The sequence below is a fragment of the Schistocerca nitens genome, chromosome 9 (assembly GCF_023898315.1).
Source record: "Schistocerca nitens isolate TAMUIC-IGC-003100 chromosome 9, iqSchNite1.1, whole genome shotgun sequence".
Classification (NCBI taxonomy): Eukaryota; Metazoa; Arthropoda; class Insecta; order Orthoptera; family Acrididae; genus Schistocerca; species Schistocerca nitens.
In genome coordinates this window covers 288,869,562-288,888,803 of record NC_064622.1, presented here as the reverse complement: position 1 = coordinate 288,888,803, position 19,242 = coordinate 288,869,562, and the positions used below count along the sequence as shown (strand labels likewise).

General features: G+C 39.9%; 1 protein-coding gene across 1 annotated transcript in view; it reads left to right on the top strand.

Annotated features, from left to right (window-relative positions):
- Positions 1 to 19,242, top strand: part of LOC126202937 (cubilin-like) — a 771,281-nt gene that overhangs the window by 301,064 nt on the left and 450,975 nt on the right. The window contains exon 28 of the mRNA XM_049937033.1: positions 3,830 to 4,059. Within this exon, the coding sequence (XP_049792990.1) occupies positions 3,830 to 4,059 (230 nt within the window). The remainder of the gene's footprint in view (positions 1 to 3,829; positions 4,060 to 19,242) is intronic.

Sequence of the window (19,242 nt, the reverse complement as noted above, 5' to 3'; positions counted from 1 at the left end):
GGCTTCTTTGGTTGCTGCTCTGTGCCAATGCACTCATCCTTCTTTCTCCATTCCTCTCCTTTTTGCTCCTCTTTTCCTGAGCTCCCTTCCCCACAACCTCCTGGAGCTGCACCTGTTGACATTCCAATCCCTGCACACTCTGCCAGACAGCATTTCTCTGTCCCCCCACACCTACACTACTATCCCTTCCCCTTGCCTGCTCCCCCCAGATTGTTGCTGCCATCTCTCTGGCTAGTTGCATTCTAGCCTTAATTGCTGTGGTTGGCGGTCATGTGTGCGCGAGATGTGCTTGCTCGTGTGTGTGAATGGTATGTGTTTCTCTGTTTCCCCTTTGCTGATAAAGACTGTGGCTGAAAGCTCTGTGTAAATGTCTTTTAATTGTGTCTGTCTGCAACTTAGCGTGCCTTCTTTACTGTGAGTATCAATCTATTTTAATATGACATTTATCAAGTTATTTTGTATTCTTTTATCCTTTTTTATAAATTGTTTACAGTTATGGAAACACAGAGTTATTATTTAATAAATTTTTTGGGATAAAGATGGAATTAAATGTTCAGTATTCCCATAATTTTAAAATATGGATATTTGTTTGATGTGCTTCATTCTTATTTATGAACCATTTTTGATAGTTCCACCTTCAGTTAATGTTATCTTTCTTTTTTAAAATCCCGGTGTATACCTGATAGCTCCCTTAATGCATACTGTGGGCTTAAAGTGGAAATTCACTTTTTCCAGTCTCGTATGAGATGGTCATTGGTGTTATTTTGGTGCCTTGTATATTAATGCTGGTATTAATGTGAGAAGCTCTTTATTTGGTCTGATGAATTTGATGGTTCCTTATTCCAAGTCAATCACAATTAAAAAAGTACAGAACATTACTGTGAATTAGGAAAGTGATAAACTTTGATTTATGTTTACTTGCCACAGACAAATAAAAGATTTGTTTTTGATTGTGGGTGTGTGATGCAGTTCATGTTATAATTTCCTGCGATCAATCAGAAAAGTGCAATATATCTCAATTATGGTTTATACACAGGAAAATGGCTGCAGCATTAATAATACACACATCAAAAAAAGTTTGCCTCACCTCGGTTCTGAGAATTCCGGAACTCTTTTCAGAAAATTGGCATAGAGACCAACATAAACATCATTTCCATCCTTTTTATTGCTCATGAAAACCACACAGTGTATGTTGTACCACCATACAGCGAGACCTTCAGAGGTGGTGGTCCAGGTTGCTGTAAACACCAGTACCTCTAATACCCAGTATCACGTCCTCTCACATTGATGCATGCCTGTATTCGTCATGGCATACTATCGACAAGTTCATCAAGGCACTGTTGGTCCAGATTGTCCCACTCCTCAGTGACCATTCGTCGTAGATCCCTCAGAGTGGTTGGTGGATTACGTTGTCCATAAACAGTCCTTTTCAATCCATCCCAGGCATGTTCGATAGGGTTCATGTCTGGAGGACATGCTGGTCACTCTAGTTGAGTGATTTCATTATCCTGAAGTACATCATTGACAATATGTGCACGATTGGGGCACAAATTGTCGTCCATGAAGATGAGTGCCTCGCCAGTATGCTGCCAATAAGTTTGCTCTATGGCTCACATATCGTACAGCCATTATGGTGCCTTCCATGACCACCAGTGGCAGTGTGTCTAAGATGTTCAACCTGACCTGGTTGCCTCCAAATATGTCTCCTATGATTTTCTGGTTGAAGATATATGTGACACTCATCGGTAGAGAACGTGATGCCAATCCTGAGTGGTCCATTTGGCATGTTGTTGGGCCCATATGTACTGCACTGCATGGTGTTGTGGTTGCAAAGATGGACCTTGCCATGGACGTCGGGAGTGATGTTGCGCATCATGCAGCCTAATGCACACAGTTTGAGTCATGACACAATGTCCTGTGACTGCACGAAAGGCATTATTCAACATGGTAGCATTGCTGTCAGGGTTCAAATTCTGGATTATTTACTTCACCCTTTTTGGTGAAGGACTTTGGGAATCCAGCCCATCCACAGCACTTATCTGTACACTTTGCTCTTGACATGGAAAAAGTTCATGCCCACATCATCAATCTCCAAAAATATATTACAAGTATCCTTCAAGAAAACTGAAATCACACTGTGGAAACCCCTTTGTATAAGTAAAATCTTCATAAACAATCAAAAAATTAATGTAGTTCAACAGTTTAAGTAAATTGAAGAAGTCATCGAGCATAGCTTAAATGAGAAAGAAATATGGATAAATAGAACCAGAAAAATGAAAAAAGATCCAACTTCTGTACCAGTGAATGTATAATAAGAAATATATGTCATTAGATACTAAAACCCAGCACTGTAAATCTGTATCTCTCCCAAGGGCCACTTATGCTTGCGAAACCCTTTTCCAAATTAGAAATGAAAAAAGAACTGATCAGAATTTCAAAATTGAAAGAAGAATCATCAGAACCAACATAAATAAAAAGAATCCAGGTTAGAAGGGTGTGGGGAATCTTCCACAATGAAATTATCTATTGAGGGACTGCCCAAATCACCAGCACAATGAAGAGGAAAAAGAAATCTCGTTATTTATTTCACATCATCCAAGTGCAACAATACAATTTCTGATGAGGAAAGAAGACAGGAAGGCAGTGGATTAAGATTTTAAAGCAGCTGGCTGAGAACAAAGGTAGCATTAATACTCTTTTTTAAGCAAATGGCAGAAGAAATGTCATATAGTATAACTGTAGAGATTTCAGATGAACTGAGAAAATTATGAAAGGACAGAATGCAATTGTATGAGGCAGATGATAAGAACCACACAGTACAACCTTCAAGAAAAATTGAGTGCTTAGTGACTGAAGTGGTCTAGTGTGGCCACAAGCAAATCATTTGTGGAACAAATCTAAACTTCAAACAGGAAACCTCCCTTCAAATTTTATTTTAAAAAAAGGGCATTATTTTCCAACACAGTTACAGTTGTTTTAGGTAACAGGTTTAGACAGTCTCAATTGGCCATCTTGACAGTCATGTGCTGGGCAGAAGTGACAAGTAGACAGAATGGCTAACTAGGTTACCTTTAAGAGGCCAAATTCCATCTACAGCTTGTAGGCACATTTAAAAGTGGAAAAAGCTACACTTATTCTTTGGAACTATTAGTTCCTTCCGCAAGGTGGAAAGTATGTGTCATTGCGGAAGATTGAAATGAGCAGGTCACACAAGTGTCAGGTTTAGAGGACTGATGAAGAGAAAGGTAAAGGAATCAGAGTGTCTTGAAGCACTTAAAGTTTTGTGAAAGCTGTTTAAGATAACATTGTGCTACAGTAGTAGTTCAAGGTGTCACATATTGTGCTTTTCATAGCTGAGAAAATTTCTTAAAACTTGCCTGTCTGTGAATTCATGCTTTGTTTTGTACCTATTGTGCTGTAAGTGTTGTTTTATAAGAAGCTTCCTGGTATTCTCTGTGTACTGTGGAGATATCTGCTATCTTTATTTATTATTTTGCATACAATTTTTTAGTGTCTGTTCAGTTGAACTTAAGCCTCAATAATTAAAAATAATTTGTACTACAATATACTGTTTTGATAAGTGTAATGGTAACAAACGTTCTATAGATGTGGCTAGAACTCATTGGACACAAAACTCCTGACTCATACCTACCAACAGTGTAAAAATAAATGGAAGAATATTGTAATCACATACATGTATCTACTATTATATTGTGGTTTACACAAAGCTGTCAGAATCCTATGAAACTGTGTTGTAAAATGTATATAACTTGTCACGTAACTCTGATCATATCTCCAAAGATTAATTTCAAGTTTTATTCTATTTCAGTTTGCAACTTAGATCTTCGTGGTTTCCATGGAGTGATAGAGAGTCCAAACTTCCCAGAAATGTATCCAAATTCTCTGGACTGCACATGGAATATAAAGGCTCCACGTGGTCACAATGTATCTCTTGCATTTTCACACTTTGAACTGCAGGATTCTGAAAGACAGTGGTTCTGGCGCAGGCGATGGCAGACAACTCCTGCAACACCAACATGTGGTCTCGATTTCCTTGAGGTAGCTTATATGTGCAGTTTTTTCATAAAATTTACAAAATATTCACATTTAATATTGAAAATGATTTGCATATGGCTTGTAAGGTCTATCCAATGAAGCAATATTGTCACAACAGAATTACATCACTAGTGAGTGAGTCATTATAAATAATACTTACTACATACACTCCTGGAAATGGAAAAAAGAACACATTGACACCGGTGTGTCAGACCCACCATACTTGCTCTGGACACTGCGAGAGGGCTATACAAGCAATGATCACACGCACGGCACAGCGGACACACCAGGAACCGCGGTGTTGGCCGTCGAATGGCGCTAGCTGCGCAGCATTTGTGCACCGCCGCCGTCAGTGTCAGCCAGTTGCCCATGGCATACGGAACTCCATCGCAGTCTTTAACACTGGTAGCATGCTGCGACAGCGTGGAAGTGAACCGTATGTGCAGTTGACGGACTTTGAGCGAGGGCGTATAGTGGACATGCGGGAGGCCGGGTGGACGTACCGCCGAATTGCTCAACACATGGGGCGTGAGGTCTCCACAGTACATCGATGTTGTCGCCAGTGGTTGGCGGAAGGTGCACGTGCCCGTCGACCTGGGACCGGACCGCAGCGACGCACGGATGCACGCCAAGACCGTAGGATCCTACGCAGTGCCGTAGGGGACCGCACCGCCACTTCCCAGCAAATTAGGGACACTGTTGCTCCTGGGGTATCGGCGAGGACCATTCGCAACCGTCTCCATGAAGCTGGGCTACGGTCCCGCACACTGTTAGGCCGTCTTCCGCTCACGCCCCAACATCGTGCAGCCCGCCTCCAGTGGTGTCGCGACAGGCGTGAATGGAGGGACGAATGGAGACGTGTCGTCTTCAGCGATGAGAGTCGCTTCTGCCTTGGTGCCAATGATGGTCGTGTGCGTGTTTGGCGCCGTGCAGGTGAGCGCCACAATCAGGACTGCATACGACCGAGGCACACAGGGCCAACACCCGGCATCGTGGTGTGGGGAGCGATCTCCTACACTGGCCGTACACCACTGGTGATCGTCGAGGGGACACTGAATAGTGCACGGTACATCCAAAACGTCATCGAACCCATCGTTCTACCATTCCTAGACCGGCAAGGGAACTTGCTGTTCCAACAGGACAATGCACGTCCGCATGAATCCCGTGCCACCCAACGTGCTCTAGAAGGTGTAAGTCAACTACCCTGGCCAGCAAGATCTCCGGATCTGTCCCCCATTGAGCATGTTTGGGACTGGATGAAGCGTCGTCTCACGCGGTCTGCACGTCCAGCACGAACGCTGGTCCAACTGAGGCGCCAGGCGGAAATGGCATGGCAAGCCATTCCACAGGACTACATCCAGCATCTCTACGATCGTCTCCATGGGAGAATAGCAGCCTGCATTGCTGCGAAAGGTGGATATACACTGTACTAGTGCCGACATTGTGCATGCTCTGTTGCCTGTGTCTATGTGCCTGTGGTTCTGTCAGTGTGATCATGTGATGTATCTGACCCCAGGAATGTGTCAATAAAGTTTCCCCTTCCTGGGACAATGAATTCACGGTGTTCTTATTTCAATTTCCAGGAGTGTATATTCACTATCTGCAGCATTGATCAGTTAGTTCACAGTGAAAAAACATGTCATTTATAATGTAGTAAATACGCTCAGATACTCAGGAGATATATATCTAATCTTATAGCATTTTTGTATTCACTGATTAAAAGGATACTTCTTTACTGGTTAAAGTACCGTGCCTAACACAACGTTCACTGTACATTTTGGTCTGCTTCCTCTCTTATTTGTTTATAGAAGCAGCTCCTCCCCAACTACACATAACATTCTACAGTCACACCAGTATGCTCTGTCAGTAACATTCTGGATTCAAAATTACTTACTTCCTATAAACTTAAATCTTTTCTAGTTCTAATTTTTGTTTCTGCTTCCAGTAGATGAGGTTGTCCTCTTGGCTGAGAGATGACACTAAAAATAATGTATATTTTCACTTTACTTTGTGACGAGGAGCTTTTCTACATGAAGCTTCCAGAAGTTACTAGTTTCTGTATTGATGCTTCCATGTAAACATCTTCTGGCTCTTTCCTTGCATATGTGAACTCTTCATAGACTCTGAGTTTCTTACAATTATGTGCCAATATATAACTCCATAATGATATTTGTGGTTACTAACAAGAGCAAATTTGGGATGAACTTTGCAATCCATAACCACAAAATTAGAAATAAATGTATACCCACTTGGCGGGCAGGGGTATAGGCAGGAATTAAAAACAATGAGAGTTTGTAAATAATGTACTTTTGTTCGGATGTTGAGCACTTTTAATACACATATGGAAGCTATCCAAAACGATGTTTTATTAATTAATCAGTACATGCATAACAACAACCACACATCCTAGAACACATAATAACCACCGAATAATTATCACACAAAGGAGTAAACAAAAAACTGTCAATATCAATTTACATATCTTAACATGTCCCTTCAACTGACATCGACACACAGTTGTTGTTGATGTGGTCTTCAGTCCTGAGACTGGTTTGATGCAGCTCTCCATGCTACTCTATCCTGTGCAAACTTCTTCGTCTCCCAATACTTACTGCAACCTACATCCTTCTGAATCTGCTTAGTGTATTCATCTCTTGGTCTCCCTCTACGGTTTTTACCCTCCACACTGCCCTCCAATACTAAATTTGTGATCCCTTGATGCCTCAGAACATGTCCTACCAACCGGTCCCTTCTTCTTGTCAAGTTGTGCCACAAACTCCTCTTCTCCCCAGTTCTGTTCAGTACCTCCTCATTAGTTATGTGATCTACCCATCTAATCTTCAGCATTCTTCTGTAGCACCACATTTTGAAAGCTTCTATTCTCTTCTTGTCCAAACTATTTATCGTCCATGTTTCACTTCCATACATGGCTACACTCCATACAAATACTTTCAGATAGGACTTCCTGACACTTAAATCTATACTCAATGTTAACAAATTTCTCTTCTTCAAAATGCTTTCCTTGCCATTGCCAGTTGTTGATGTTCATCTTATATCCTTCTTTCAAGACACTGTCCATTACGTTCAACTGCTCTTAGAAGTCCTTTGCTGTCTCTGACAGAATTACAATGTCATCGGCGAACCTCAAAGTTTTTATTTCTTCTCCATGGATTTTAATACCTACTCCGATCTTTTCTTTTGTTTACGTTACTGCTTGCTCAATATACAGATTGAATAACATCGAGGAGAGGCTACAACCCTGTCTCACTCTCTTCCCAACCACTTCTTGCCTTTCATGTCCCTCGACTCTTATAACTGCCATCTGCTTTCTGTACAAATTGTAAATAGCCTTTCGCTCCCTGTTTTTTACCCCTGCCACTTTCAGAATTTGAAAGAGAGTATTCCAGTTAACATTGTCAAAAGATTTCTCTACGTCTACAAGTGCTAGAAACTTATGTTTGCCTTTCCTTAAATTTGCCTCACGTGTTCCAACATTTCTACGGAATCCAAACTGATCTTCCCTGAGGTCGGCTTCGACCAGTTTTTCCATTTGTCTGTAAAGAATTTGTGTTAGTATTTTGCAGCTTTGACTTATTAAACTGATAGTTCGGTAATTTTCACATCTGTCAACACCTGCTTTCTATGGGATTGGAATTATTATATTCTTCTTGAAGTCTGAGGGTATTTCGCCTGTCTCATACATCTTGCTCACCAGATGGTAGAGTTTTGTCAGGACTGGCTCTCCCAAGGCCATCAGTAGTTCCAATGGAATGTTGTCTACTCCCGGGTCCTTGTTTCGACTCAGGTCTTTCAGTGCTCTGTCAAACTCTTCACGCAGTATTGTATATCCCATTTCATCTTCATCTACATCCTCTTCCATCTCCATAATATTGTCCTCAAGTACATTGCCCTTGTATAGACCCTCTATATACTCCTTCCACCTTTCTGCTTTCCCTTCTTTGCTTAGAACTGGGTTTGCATCTGAACTCTTGATATTCATACAAGTGGCTCTCTATTCTCCAAAGGTCTCTTTAGTTTTCCTGTAGGCAGTATCTATCTTACCCCTAGTGAGATAAGCCTCTACATCCTTACATTTGTCCTCTAGCCATCCCTGCTTAGCCATTTTGCACTTCCTGTCAATCTAATTTTTGAGACGTTTCTATTCCTTTTTGCCTGCTTCATTTACTGCATTTTTATATTTTCTCCTTTCATCCATTAAATTCAATATTTCTTCGATTACCCAAGGATTTCTATTAGACCTCGTCTTTTAACGTACTTGATCCTCTGCTGCCTTCACTGCTTCATTCCTCAGAGCTACCCATTCTTCTTCTACTGTATTTCTTTCCCCCATTCCTGTCAATTGTTCCCTTATGCTCTCCCTGAAACACTGTACAACCTCTGGTTTAGTCAATTTATCCAGATCCCATCTCCTTAAATTCCCACCTTTTTGCAGTTTCTTTAGTTTTAATCTACAGTTCATAACCAATAGATTGTGGTCAGAGTCCACATCTGCCCCTAGAAATGTCCTACAATTTAAAACCTGGTTCCTAAATCTCTGTCTTACTATTATATAATCTATCTGATACCTTCTAGTATCTCCAGGATTCTTCCACGTATACAACCTTCTTTTATGGTTCTTGAACCAAGTGTTAGCTATGATTAAGTTATGCTCTGTGCAAAATTCTACAACAACAACCATCTTCACTTATTTCACAAGGGCACAGTTTCATACATGTTTTATGTCTGGTGTTGCTAAGTGGTTTTGTGAAAGCATTGGCTAACATTTCTTCAGAAGGCAGATGTTCAACATTGATAACACCTAACTTGACATGCCTTCTTATAAAATGATACTTTATATCTATATGCTTTGATCTAGAGTTTGTCTCTAGATTTTTGGCTAACTGAATTGCTCCTTTATTATCACAATACACTGTAAATGGCTTTATGGCAGTGCTTGGATCTGCCTCAAACATAAGTTGTCTTAACCACAGATACTAAGGCCATATATTCAGCTTCACAAGTAGAAAGTGCAATAGCTTTTTGTTTCCTATTAGACCACGAAATTCAAGAGTTTTGCAACTTTATGCATGAACAATTACAGAGTGTCTGTCATTGATTTCATTTCCCCAATCTGCATCACTGAAGGCTGTTGTTTCTCTGTTACCACCTCTAAAACATTCTACCTTGTAGTCCACAGTTCCCTTTAAATATCTAAACAATCTTTTTAAAATAGTGATTATATCTGCCAAGGAGATTTACAGCAAAACACATATCAGGTCTGGAGACTTGGGATAGGCATAGAAGACTTCCTATTGCCTCTTGATATCACCTGATTGGACTGTTTCAAAGTCCAAACGAATTTCAAGTGGTTGTTGACACCACCTTCACTTCACTCATTCCAAATTTCTCCAGAACTTTTTTTGCATGTGATTTCTGGGAGATCCAGATTTTTCCATTATCATGATCCCATGTAATTTCCATGGATAGGCATTAGCATATCTGTCCTGTCTTTTATTCATTTGAAAATAATAACATATCATTGACATACACTCCTGGAAATGGAAATAAGAACACATTGACACCAGTGTGTCAGACCCACCATACTTGCTCCGGACACTGCGAGAGGGCTGTACAAGCAATGATCACACGCACGGCACAGCGGACACACCAGGAACCGCGGTGTTGGCCGTCGAATGGCGCTAGCTGTGCAGCATTTGTGCACCGCCGCCGTCAGTGTCAGCCAGTTTGCCGTGGCATACGGAGCTCCATCGCAGTCTTTAACACTGGTAGCATGCCGCGACAGCATGGACGTGAACCGTATGTGCAGTTGACGGACTTTGAGCGAGGGCGTATAGTGGGCATGCGGGAGGCCGGGTGTACGTACCGCCGAATTGCTCAACACGTGGGGCGTGAGGTCTCCACAGTACATCGATGTTGTCGCCAGTGGTCGGCGGAAGGTGCACGTGCCCGTCGACCTGGGACCGGACCGCAGCGACGCACGGATGCACGCCAAGACCGTAGGATCCTACGCAGTGCCGTAGGGGACCGCACCGCCACTTCCCAGCAAATTAGGGACACTGTTGCTCCTGGGGTATCGGCGAGGACCATTCGCAACCGTCTCCATGAAGCTGGGCTACGGTCCCGCACACCATTAGGCCGTCTTCCGCTCACGCCCCAACATCGTGCAGCCCGCCTCCAGTGGTGTCACGACAGGCGTGAATGGAGGGACGAATGGAGACGTGTCGTCTTCAGCGATGAGAGTCGCTTCTGCCTTGGTGCCAATGATGGTCGTATGCATGTTTGGCGCCGTGCAGGTGAGCGCCACAATCAGGACTGCATACGACCGAGGCACACAGGGCCAACACCCGGCATCATGGTGTGGGGAGCGATCTCCTACACTGGCCGTACACCACTGGTGATCGTCGAGGGGACACTGAATACTGCACGGTACATCCAAACCGTCATCGAACCCATCGTTCTACCATTCCTAGACCGGCAAGGGAACTTGCTGTTCCAACAGGACAATGCACGTCCGCATGTATCCCGTGCCACCCAACGTGCTCTAGAAGGTGTAAGTCAACTACCCTGGCCAGCAAGATCTCCGGATCTGTCCCCCATTGAGCATGTTTGGGACTGGATGAAGCGTCGTCTCACGCGGTCTGCACGTCCAGCACGAACGCTGGTCCAACTGAGGCGCCAGGTGGAAATGGCATGGCAAGCCGTTCCACAGGACTACATCCAGCATCTCTACGATCGTCTCCATGGGAGAATAGCAGCCTGCATTGCTGCAAAAGGTGGATATACACTGTACTAGTGCCGACATTGTGCATGCTCTGTTGCCTGTGTCTATGTGCCTGTGGTTCTGTCAGTGTGATCATGTGATGTATCTGACCCCAGGAATGTGTCAATAAAGTTTCCCCTTCCTGGGACAATGAATTCACGGTGTTCTTATTTCAATTTCCAGGAGTGTATAAGGCTATGATGACTAGTTTGGTGCCATCTCTGTAAAAATAGATATGTGGATCAGTGTTTGATCTGTTCAATTTTAGTTTTCGATCTGTTCAGTTTTAGTTTTCTTAACACCTCAACAATTTTTTTATTCTAATTCCTACCAGCCAGCCTGTTTGAGTTCATCAACGGCTTTCTTCAGCCTCCAAACTTTTCCAGGAGTTGCAAAATTTTCTGCTAGAATGACATAAATTTCTTCATTATGTCTCCATAGAGATAAGCAGTAATGAGTCAACATGGTCAATCTCCAGGTTCTCTTGAGCTGCCATAGACAAGAGATTTCCTGATAATCACCACCTTCAACTTAAGTGTATCCTTTTACCAAAAGATGTGCCTTAAATGTGTCTGGTGTACTGCTAGTCCCAAGCTTTATTTTTAATACCCACTTAATCTTGAGTGGTTTGTGTCCCCTGGGTAGCTCTGCCTCTTCAGACATGTTATTATGAACTAGAGATGAGAATTCTTTCTTCATTGCTTTTTTCCATTCTTCATTATTTGCCACTTCCAAAGCTTCTTTGAGATAAATGTCTTCACTTGGAAGTCCTTCTTTGAAATAGTAAGTAACATGATCAGACATCATGATCAGGCCATGTATTGAGTTTTGGTTCTCTGTTTGACCTTCGAGGTGTAACCTTTTGATCTATGTTGTGATAAACAAGGGCTTCTCCCATGCCAGAGTTCATATGGCATCTTATCTTCAAGACTGGTAGATGATGAATGATTAGATAGGTATGCAGTTGTAGACACAGCTTCAGCCCAGTACTCCTTTGGTAGTTTAACATCAAACATCATAGTACAAGCCTTTTCAGCCAATGTTCTGAGAGCAAATTTACAGCTGAGTTTTGGATGTGAATGATGGCAGATGCTTCTACTTCTGCTGTTTTATCACCAGTATAGAAGATCAGATCAACACTTCCAATTGTCTCTGCTATTAACCCATCACCTCCCACACTGGTCCCTGAACTATTGCATGGCTTGACATTATGAAGCTTCTTCCCGTCATTAGTAATGTGAGTCGAGGCACAGATATCTAAATACCACATATCCTTTTCGTGAGTCTGTTTACCATTAACATCAAGAAAAGCTTTCTTTTGTTGTGTCTTTTTTCTAAATACATATCCGTCATCGTTATTTTTAGACAAGCTTCCTCCTTTTTCATCCTTACTAGAACAATAGTTAGCAATATAATTCAGTTTATTGCACTTGCCGTATTTATTAATACATTTTGTGAGCCTCTTATTATTTGTATACGGAGCAAATTCTTCGTTTCCATTTGTGTCTTGAGATTCGACGTCATGTAGCAGTTTCACTTTAATAGAATCTCCCGTAATACGTGTGCCACTGTTTTCAATTGCCATGATCATAAGCTGATAACGATCATGTAATCCAACCAAGAGCAAAGTTCCTATCCACTATCCACTCACCGCAAACTTCATTTGATTTAACTTAAATGTGGTCGTTATTATACAATTGCAATAGTCGTCTGCCAACTTGCATTTATCTAATTTGGTAGTGGTTAATGATCTAAGCAAGCCCACTCATGTGAGTCCTGAGTCTTCAAATATCTTTTCCAAGGCCGTCCAGGCTTCTGCTGCCATCTGTTTTTTTTTAATCTCTTTTATGGACATAATTATTCTTGACAGCGAAAAGTATAATCCGGGAATGTGCCTTTTTGTCTCTCTGCTTGCAAGAATTGTCCCATTTCATTGGATCCGAAGGAGTGTTTTCATCAGCATCCCACAGTTCATCATGGGCCAAACATGCCTTCATGACAAATTTGCACATTGAGTAATTTTCATGCCTCATCACCATTTCAACCACTGGAAGTCCAGTTCAGGTTGTACCACTCATTTTCAGCTTTGAGTGAAAGAAAAATAGTGGCAGTCTGCATGCAAGAATAATCAATCGGCAAAATATGAATGGTTAACACATGCATAACTTCTGAACCAGATCTGTGTTTCCATACATGACTTTGATTTTAACATTTATAAAACCTTACTTTCATACCTGTGCCTGGGCATGTTACCTTTTGTTGGACATTTTTTAATATACACATGAAAGCTTTCCAAAACACTGTTTTATTAATCCATCAGTACATGCATAACAACAACTATGCACCCCAGAACATCTAACAGATTTGGACGACAATTTAAGTGTGAAATAAATATACTAAATCCATTTCTTTTACGAGATGGCTTACTTGACATGCTCGGCCGACTTTCCTTGCTGGTTAGCCTGCTGCTGCAAACTCTCTTTCACTTTCTTCTCTGAAGTATGCTGCTAGGTACAGGAATTTCTTGAGACTCTCTCTACTTATAAAAATAAGTTGCCATACCAATTTCATTTGCTTCAACTAATGACATATATTTGAACTTCAGACATATTACAAATCTCACTCTTCATATAATTATATACTGCTTTGTAAGCTTCTTGTGTCTCCAAACGTTAGAAACAAACTAATTTACATATAAGAGAAAGTTGGCTTAAACACCATGTCCAGTCCCAAAGTGAACCGTAATACACGTCTTCCCTTCAACAAGGCTAAGACAAAAGTTTTTTTTCAAGAATACCTTATCAATTGTTCTCATTATTATAACAATGGTCACTAACACTATTATCACAGAGTTACATAAATGCTCCATGGTCCTCTCATACGCACTTTCACTAAGACTTCCATGGATCTCCCAACAGGTACCTGTTGGGCCCGTTCGATCACCGCATCTACATTCTTCCTGTAAGTGAATTTAAACCTGCACACACAAACATGTGACACACAGTAGGTAGGATTCTATCATCCCTCACTGACATCTAAAACAATATTTTATAGACAATCATTATGTAAATAATATCAATCATAACAACATTTCATATCATAACAATGTATTTTTCTTTTACATATTTATACATACATCTTTCACTTCAACAACAATTTTTTTCTCTCTAGAACAATCTTTAGCTGAGCATTTCTTTATTCTGTTCGTACTTTACTTTGATATTAAGATATGAGCAGTCACTTGAGGGTCTAATGAGCTCTTCTAATATTTAAGAATTGTGTGGACGCTTTTTTTTCCCTATACTTCCAATCATAAACTCCAGGTGTTCATGACACATGAGTAATCTACTTTCTGTTCTCATTTTTTGTACTACTGTCCCTTTGTATATACTATTTTTACTATTTTTTGTAGTTTGGAGGAACTCTCGGCAAAATGAAAGTGTTCTTTTTGACACTTGTAAACTTACATGAAATGTAACAATGCTAGTTGTGCATATAATTCAAACTTTCCAGTATAATCCCTATAAAATTTGTGACTTTTGTCGTGATACTGTCCCCTTCTCCTAGGATCAGTACCTATACCTTGCTTGTGGGTTGGCCTTATGAGAGCACTTCCTCTTTCCATTCTGGTAGGTATCCCCCTTTATAAAACATTCCTATTTTTTAGGCCACAGGTCGTCCTATCTCCATGTAGGTAAGCCTGCCCTATATACTTAGCAAATGTTGGGTACACCCCCTTATCCTTTCTGAGTAGGCCTCATGTTTCATTACCGTAGTATACATTCCAATGTATGCTGTAATTAAGTATTCTCTGGTAAAAATCAAAATCTATTTTACTCTTTGCATTCACTTTTTACTGCTTCATTTACTCTCTAGAGTCCTCCTCTACTTCTCATCTTCTATACTCTTAGTAGATACTATTTCTATATATACCATTCAGTTCCCACTGTCCTACAATTCATCAGAGTATTTATTAAACTGAAATTTCCTAATGATCAGCATGACTAATGTCACTCCTGCTTTCTTTTTCTTTCTTTGCTCACATCTCTTCCTTGTCTATCTCCTGCTCATTACTGCTTTATAGTTATCCCACAACTCACATGCTTTTGTCTCCTCTTTGCACATGAGTACTTTGCCACTATTCTTTCTTTGTATACATCTCTACACGATGAAGAACCATAATAGTTCTTATATACATATGCGATGTGGAATCGTCATAGTTTATATCACTGTGTACTTGTATTCTTTCCCCTACAATACCTGGCAATTCTCACATGGTAACAGGCTTTTTAGTCTGTAATTTCAATTTTTGTGTCTAAATGTATTTTTGTGTGTATGTGGATGTGTGTTCGTGTAGTCTGATTCTTCAGCCTTCTTATCTAAAAGTAAGATACCTGGCAATTCTCACATCGTGATGGGCTTTTTAGTCTGTAATTTCAGTTTTTGTGTCTAAATGTATTTTTGTGTGTATGTGGATGTGTGTTCGTGTAGTCTGATTCTTCAGCCTTCTTATCTAAAGGTAAGATACCTGGCAATTCTCACAACGTGACAGGCTTTTTAGTCTGTAATTTCAATTTCTGTGTCCAAATGTATTTTTGTGTGTATGTGGATGTGTGTTCGTGTAGTCTGATTCTTCAGCCTTTTTAGCTAAAGGTAAGATGTAGGTTATTAGATACCACAAAAACAAGGAAGGACTTCAGCGATAGAAGTTTGTGATATGGAAAAAGGGAAAAAATAGATAGGTCCTCAAATGAGAAGTAAGAAAGGAAAAAAAATAGATATGGTTACTAAGATCTAAGAAGAGAAAGAAGATAGCCCCAACAAAGGAAACCCTTCCCTCTTCCCCAGAATCCCTACCTCTCAGGTACTTGAGTGAGACGCCGGAGGAGGTTTGGTGTTAAATCGTCTCCTATAAAATAGACATTCCCACTTTCACCCTTGAGGCCCTCAAAGGAAATCTTAGCAACCCTATGGAAATGGCAAATGGTGAAGAATCAGGCACACTTGTTTCCGAGGGTTGTCTGAAAGGTGCGATGTGTGTTTTGTGTTAGCAATGATATATTTGCTCTTGTAAACCATGCTTTTATTTACAATACCCACAGCTTTCAAAACCTATACAAACCCTCCCATTTACATCACATCTCATAAAATGTATAAAATACTCTATACAAAATAGAAAATTTATGCACTATGGTATCATAGTTGTTTAATTATTCATCTCATATTATATTATCCATAAATATAATACTCTATTCATTTTATTTTATGTCGATATCACTTTCTTTCTTATTCTGTGATTCTCACAAGTTTTCTTTATCTTGTAGTCATATTCAGTTTTCTACGGTATAATGTTACAGGATAGTTTACAATTTTAGGAATAGATGACAGAATAGTTTAAGATTTTGAAGGAATTCGGTGCAGGAAAACTATTTTGGAAGAAACACTGAAAACAGCTCAGTATCTGTCGGTTGTCATTCCGCCCATTAACTCAGAATGTTAACATCATTGGGGGATAGATGACTCCACCCAGGTTCCATGGACCTGATATTAATTTCTCTTGTGCACTGGCAGACCAGTACTTCTCTTTAAACTTCTTTTGAAACTCTTCCCAAAAAGAAAAATTCTCAATATTCATGGTTCCCCATTGTGAGGCTTCTCCTAGAAGGTAGCCCACAGCAAATTCAATCTTTTTAGAGTGTTCCCAATTTTTTGGCAAAGCTTGGTTAAACCTTTTCAAGAAATGTGTCAGATGTACGTCTCCATCAGGCTTAAATTTGGGGAATTGCCTGGATAACCCTGAATTAGCCCCCCCCCCTCCCCCCCCACCTCTTGATAATTTATCACTTGACTAGTTAATACCACATTAGGTGAAGTTAACCTTTTGTCTACTTTATCCTGGATGAGCTTGAATTCTTTCCACAGGTCATCTATGCCTTTCCTGGTATCATGTTCAGAAGATAGAATAGGAGATACGATTCCAGATTTTACTCTCTCGGTAACTTTACGAGCTATAAATTCTGCAACTTGTTCCTCCAAACTACTTAGATTTATGATATCAGAGTTCACTAATTTCTCTTTGAAGTTCCTTTCCATATTATCTACTTGTGTATTAACACCTGTAATTTGCGACTGATTTATTGTCATTAAATTATCCTGCTTATAAACACTCTCTTTCAAAGTACTCAACCCTTGCTTTACAGCATTAAATTTATCATTGCACAAATTTTCAAAGGATCCTAACTTTTCATTAAGCTCTGATTCTACACTATTACATGTGTCTTCAATATTCAATTCGAACCTTTATGTCAAATTCTGAAAATTATCTTTCTGTTTCTGGCTGAAGTCAGTAAACATTTGATTTGCATAAATAGTCAAGGAACTAGTCAATTCATTCTTTAAATCTAATTGTAAATTCTCTACCTTACTATTTAAGGCATTGAAAATCAGTCTTTAAAGCATCCATGCCTTCGCATAGATTACAAAATTCTTTGCTTCGTGAGTCATCTTTTGTATGTAACGAACTTATATTTGCCGCTTGACTACTTAACGTTTCACTCTGGTTATTTAATTGAGAATGTACTGAATCTAGTTTTTCACTTAGAGTCACATTTTGAGTTTTGATTAAATTTACTAACTCAGACCAGTCAGGCACTTCCTTACTAACTTTCATAGCCATAGCTGGTTCTTGAGTTTCCTCGACTTGTCGTGTGTTAGCCATATTCTTGCAAACTTTTGATCTTGTATGCATTTAACTGACTTTAAATGTGGTAACTACACTAATAAAGTTCACTGAACAGTTTATTCCACTTTGTACCAAACAATAAAGTTTTGTTTTACACTCATCCGGTGGGGAATCTGTGTCGGTGAGCAGATCTGGAGGCAGGTGAGCACCGGTGGCCAGCAGCTGGTGCCGGCGGCATCGGATGTTGGTTTCCGTGTCTTCGTCCCCGCGCTGTGTGTGAGAACTCTACACTCCCCGCACCAGATATTCTTAATCAAAGTGTTCTATGTGTATTTCTTCTTAGAGAAGCACACTGGAATTTACTTCTCTATTTCTCAGTTCAAAATTTTGCTCCTTTAAATACTTGAGCATGTTGTGTTGTCTCTTAGTAGATTCTTTGTCGTATTTGGTTTAGTTCCTATGAGAGCACACAACAGCTTATTTTTTCGTCTTTTTGGTATTAGAATTCCTGTTTTTTCAGTCCTTTCTCACTGGTCGCCATGTTCTAACGGATTGTGATGACTTTTTTAAGAGGTCTCTTTGTAGCACCTTTTCAATTAAATTTCTAGAAACTATTTCCTGATTAACATCGTAATTGACACTAGGCTGTTCGTGCCAATTAAAACACTTAATTAGAGGTTCTCCTACAAATGGTTTGCCCATAACTTCTAGAGGTGCCAACCCAGTCAATAAATGAAGTAATTCATTTAGGATAAGTTCAAAGTCCCTAATTTTCGTTGCCCATGAAGTATGTTTTTCATGGCAGTATGTACGACATGATTTTCCAATTTCCTTCATTACTCGCTCAAACAGATTTGATGATGGGCTATAATTGGATATTAACACTTGTCGAATACTTTCCCATGCTAGGAATTCTTTAAATTCGTTACTCACAAATTGTGGTCCATTATCTGTACAACTGTTTTGGTTTACCTACTTCTAGAAAGTATTGTTGTATGTAGTGTATAACAGTCTGCATATTTGCCCTTTTAATGGGATATAGTTTAACATATTTTGACCAACATTCTGTGATAACCAAAATATATGATACTCCCTTTCCTTGTGGAATTGGTCCAAAAAAATCTGCCGCTGTGAAATCTTGTAATAACTTAGGAATAATACGATACATTTTGTATTTCACGTGAGTATTATTCTCTTTTACTTTCTGGCTAGTTTCAAAGGTTCTAATGAAAGATGCTATTGTATGCCCTAGTTTCTTGAAATAATAAAATTTATTCATATGGGATATACATTTTTTGATTCCGAAGTGTCCATATCCTGTGTGAACATACTATACAAGTTCGTCTTCCATTGCCTTCGGAATACATAAGCGCCACCGATGTGATGTTACGTGGTCTCTCCACAGGTTGTCCATACCCCTCCTGGTATCTTTAAGTTCGGAAGAAGGAATAGGTGATACGTTCCCTGATGTTATTCTCTCGGTAACCTTTCAATCCATAATTTCTCCAAATTTTTCCTCTAAACTAACTACATTTATAATGTCAGAGTTCGCTATTTTCTCTTTGAAATTCCTTTCTGCATTATCTACCCGTGTATTGACACTTGTAATTTGCGATTGAATAGTTGACATTAATTCATTATGCTTATCTATACTCTCTTTCAAAGTATTCATTCCCTATCTTACATCATTGTATTTAATATTGTACACATTCCTAACTTTTCA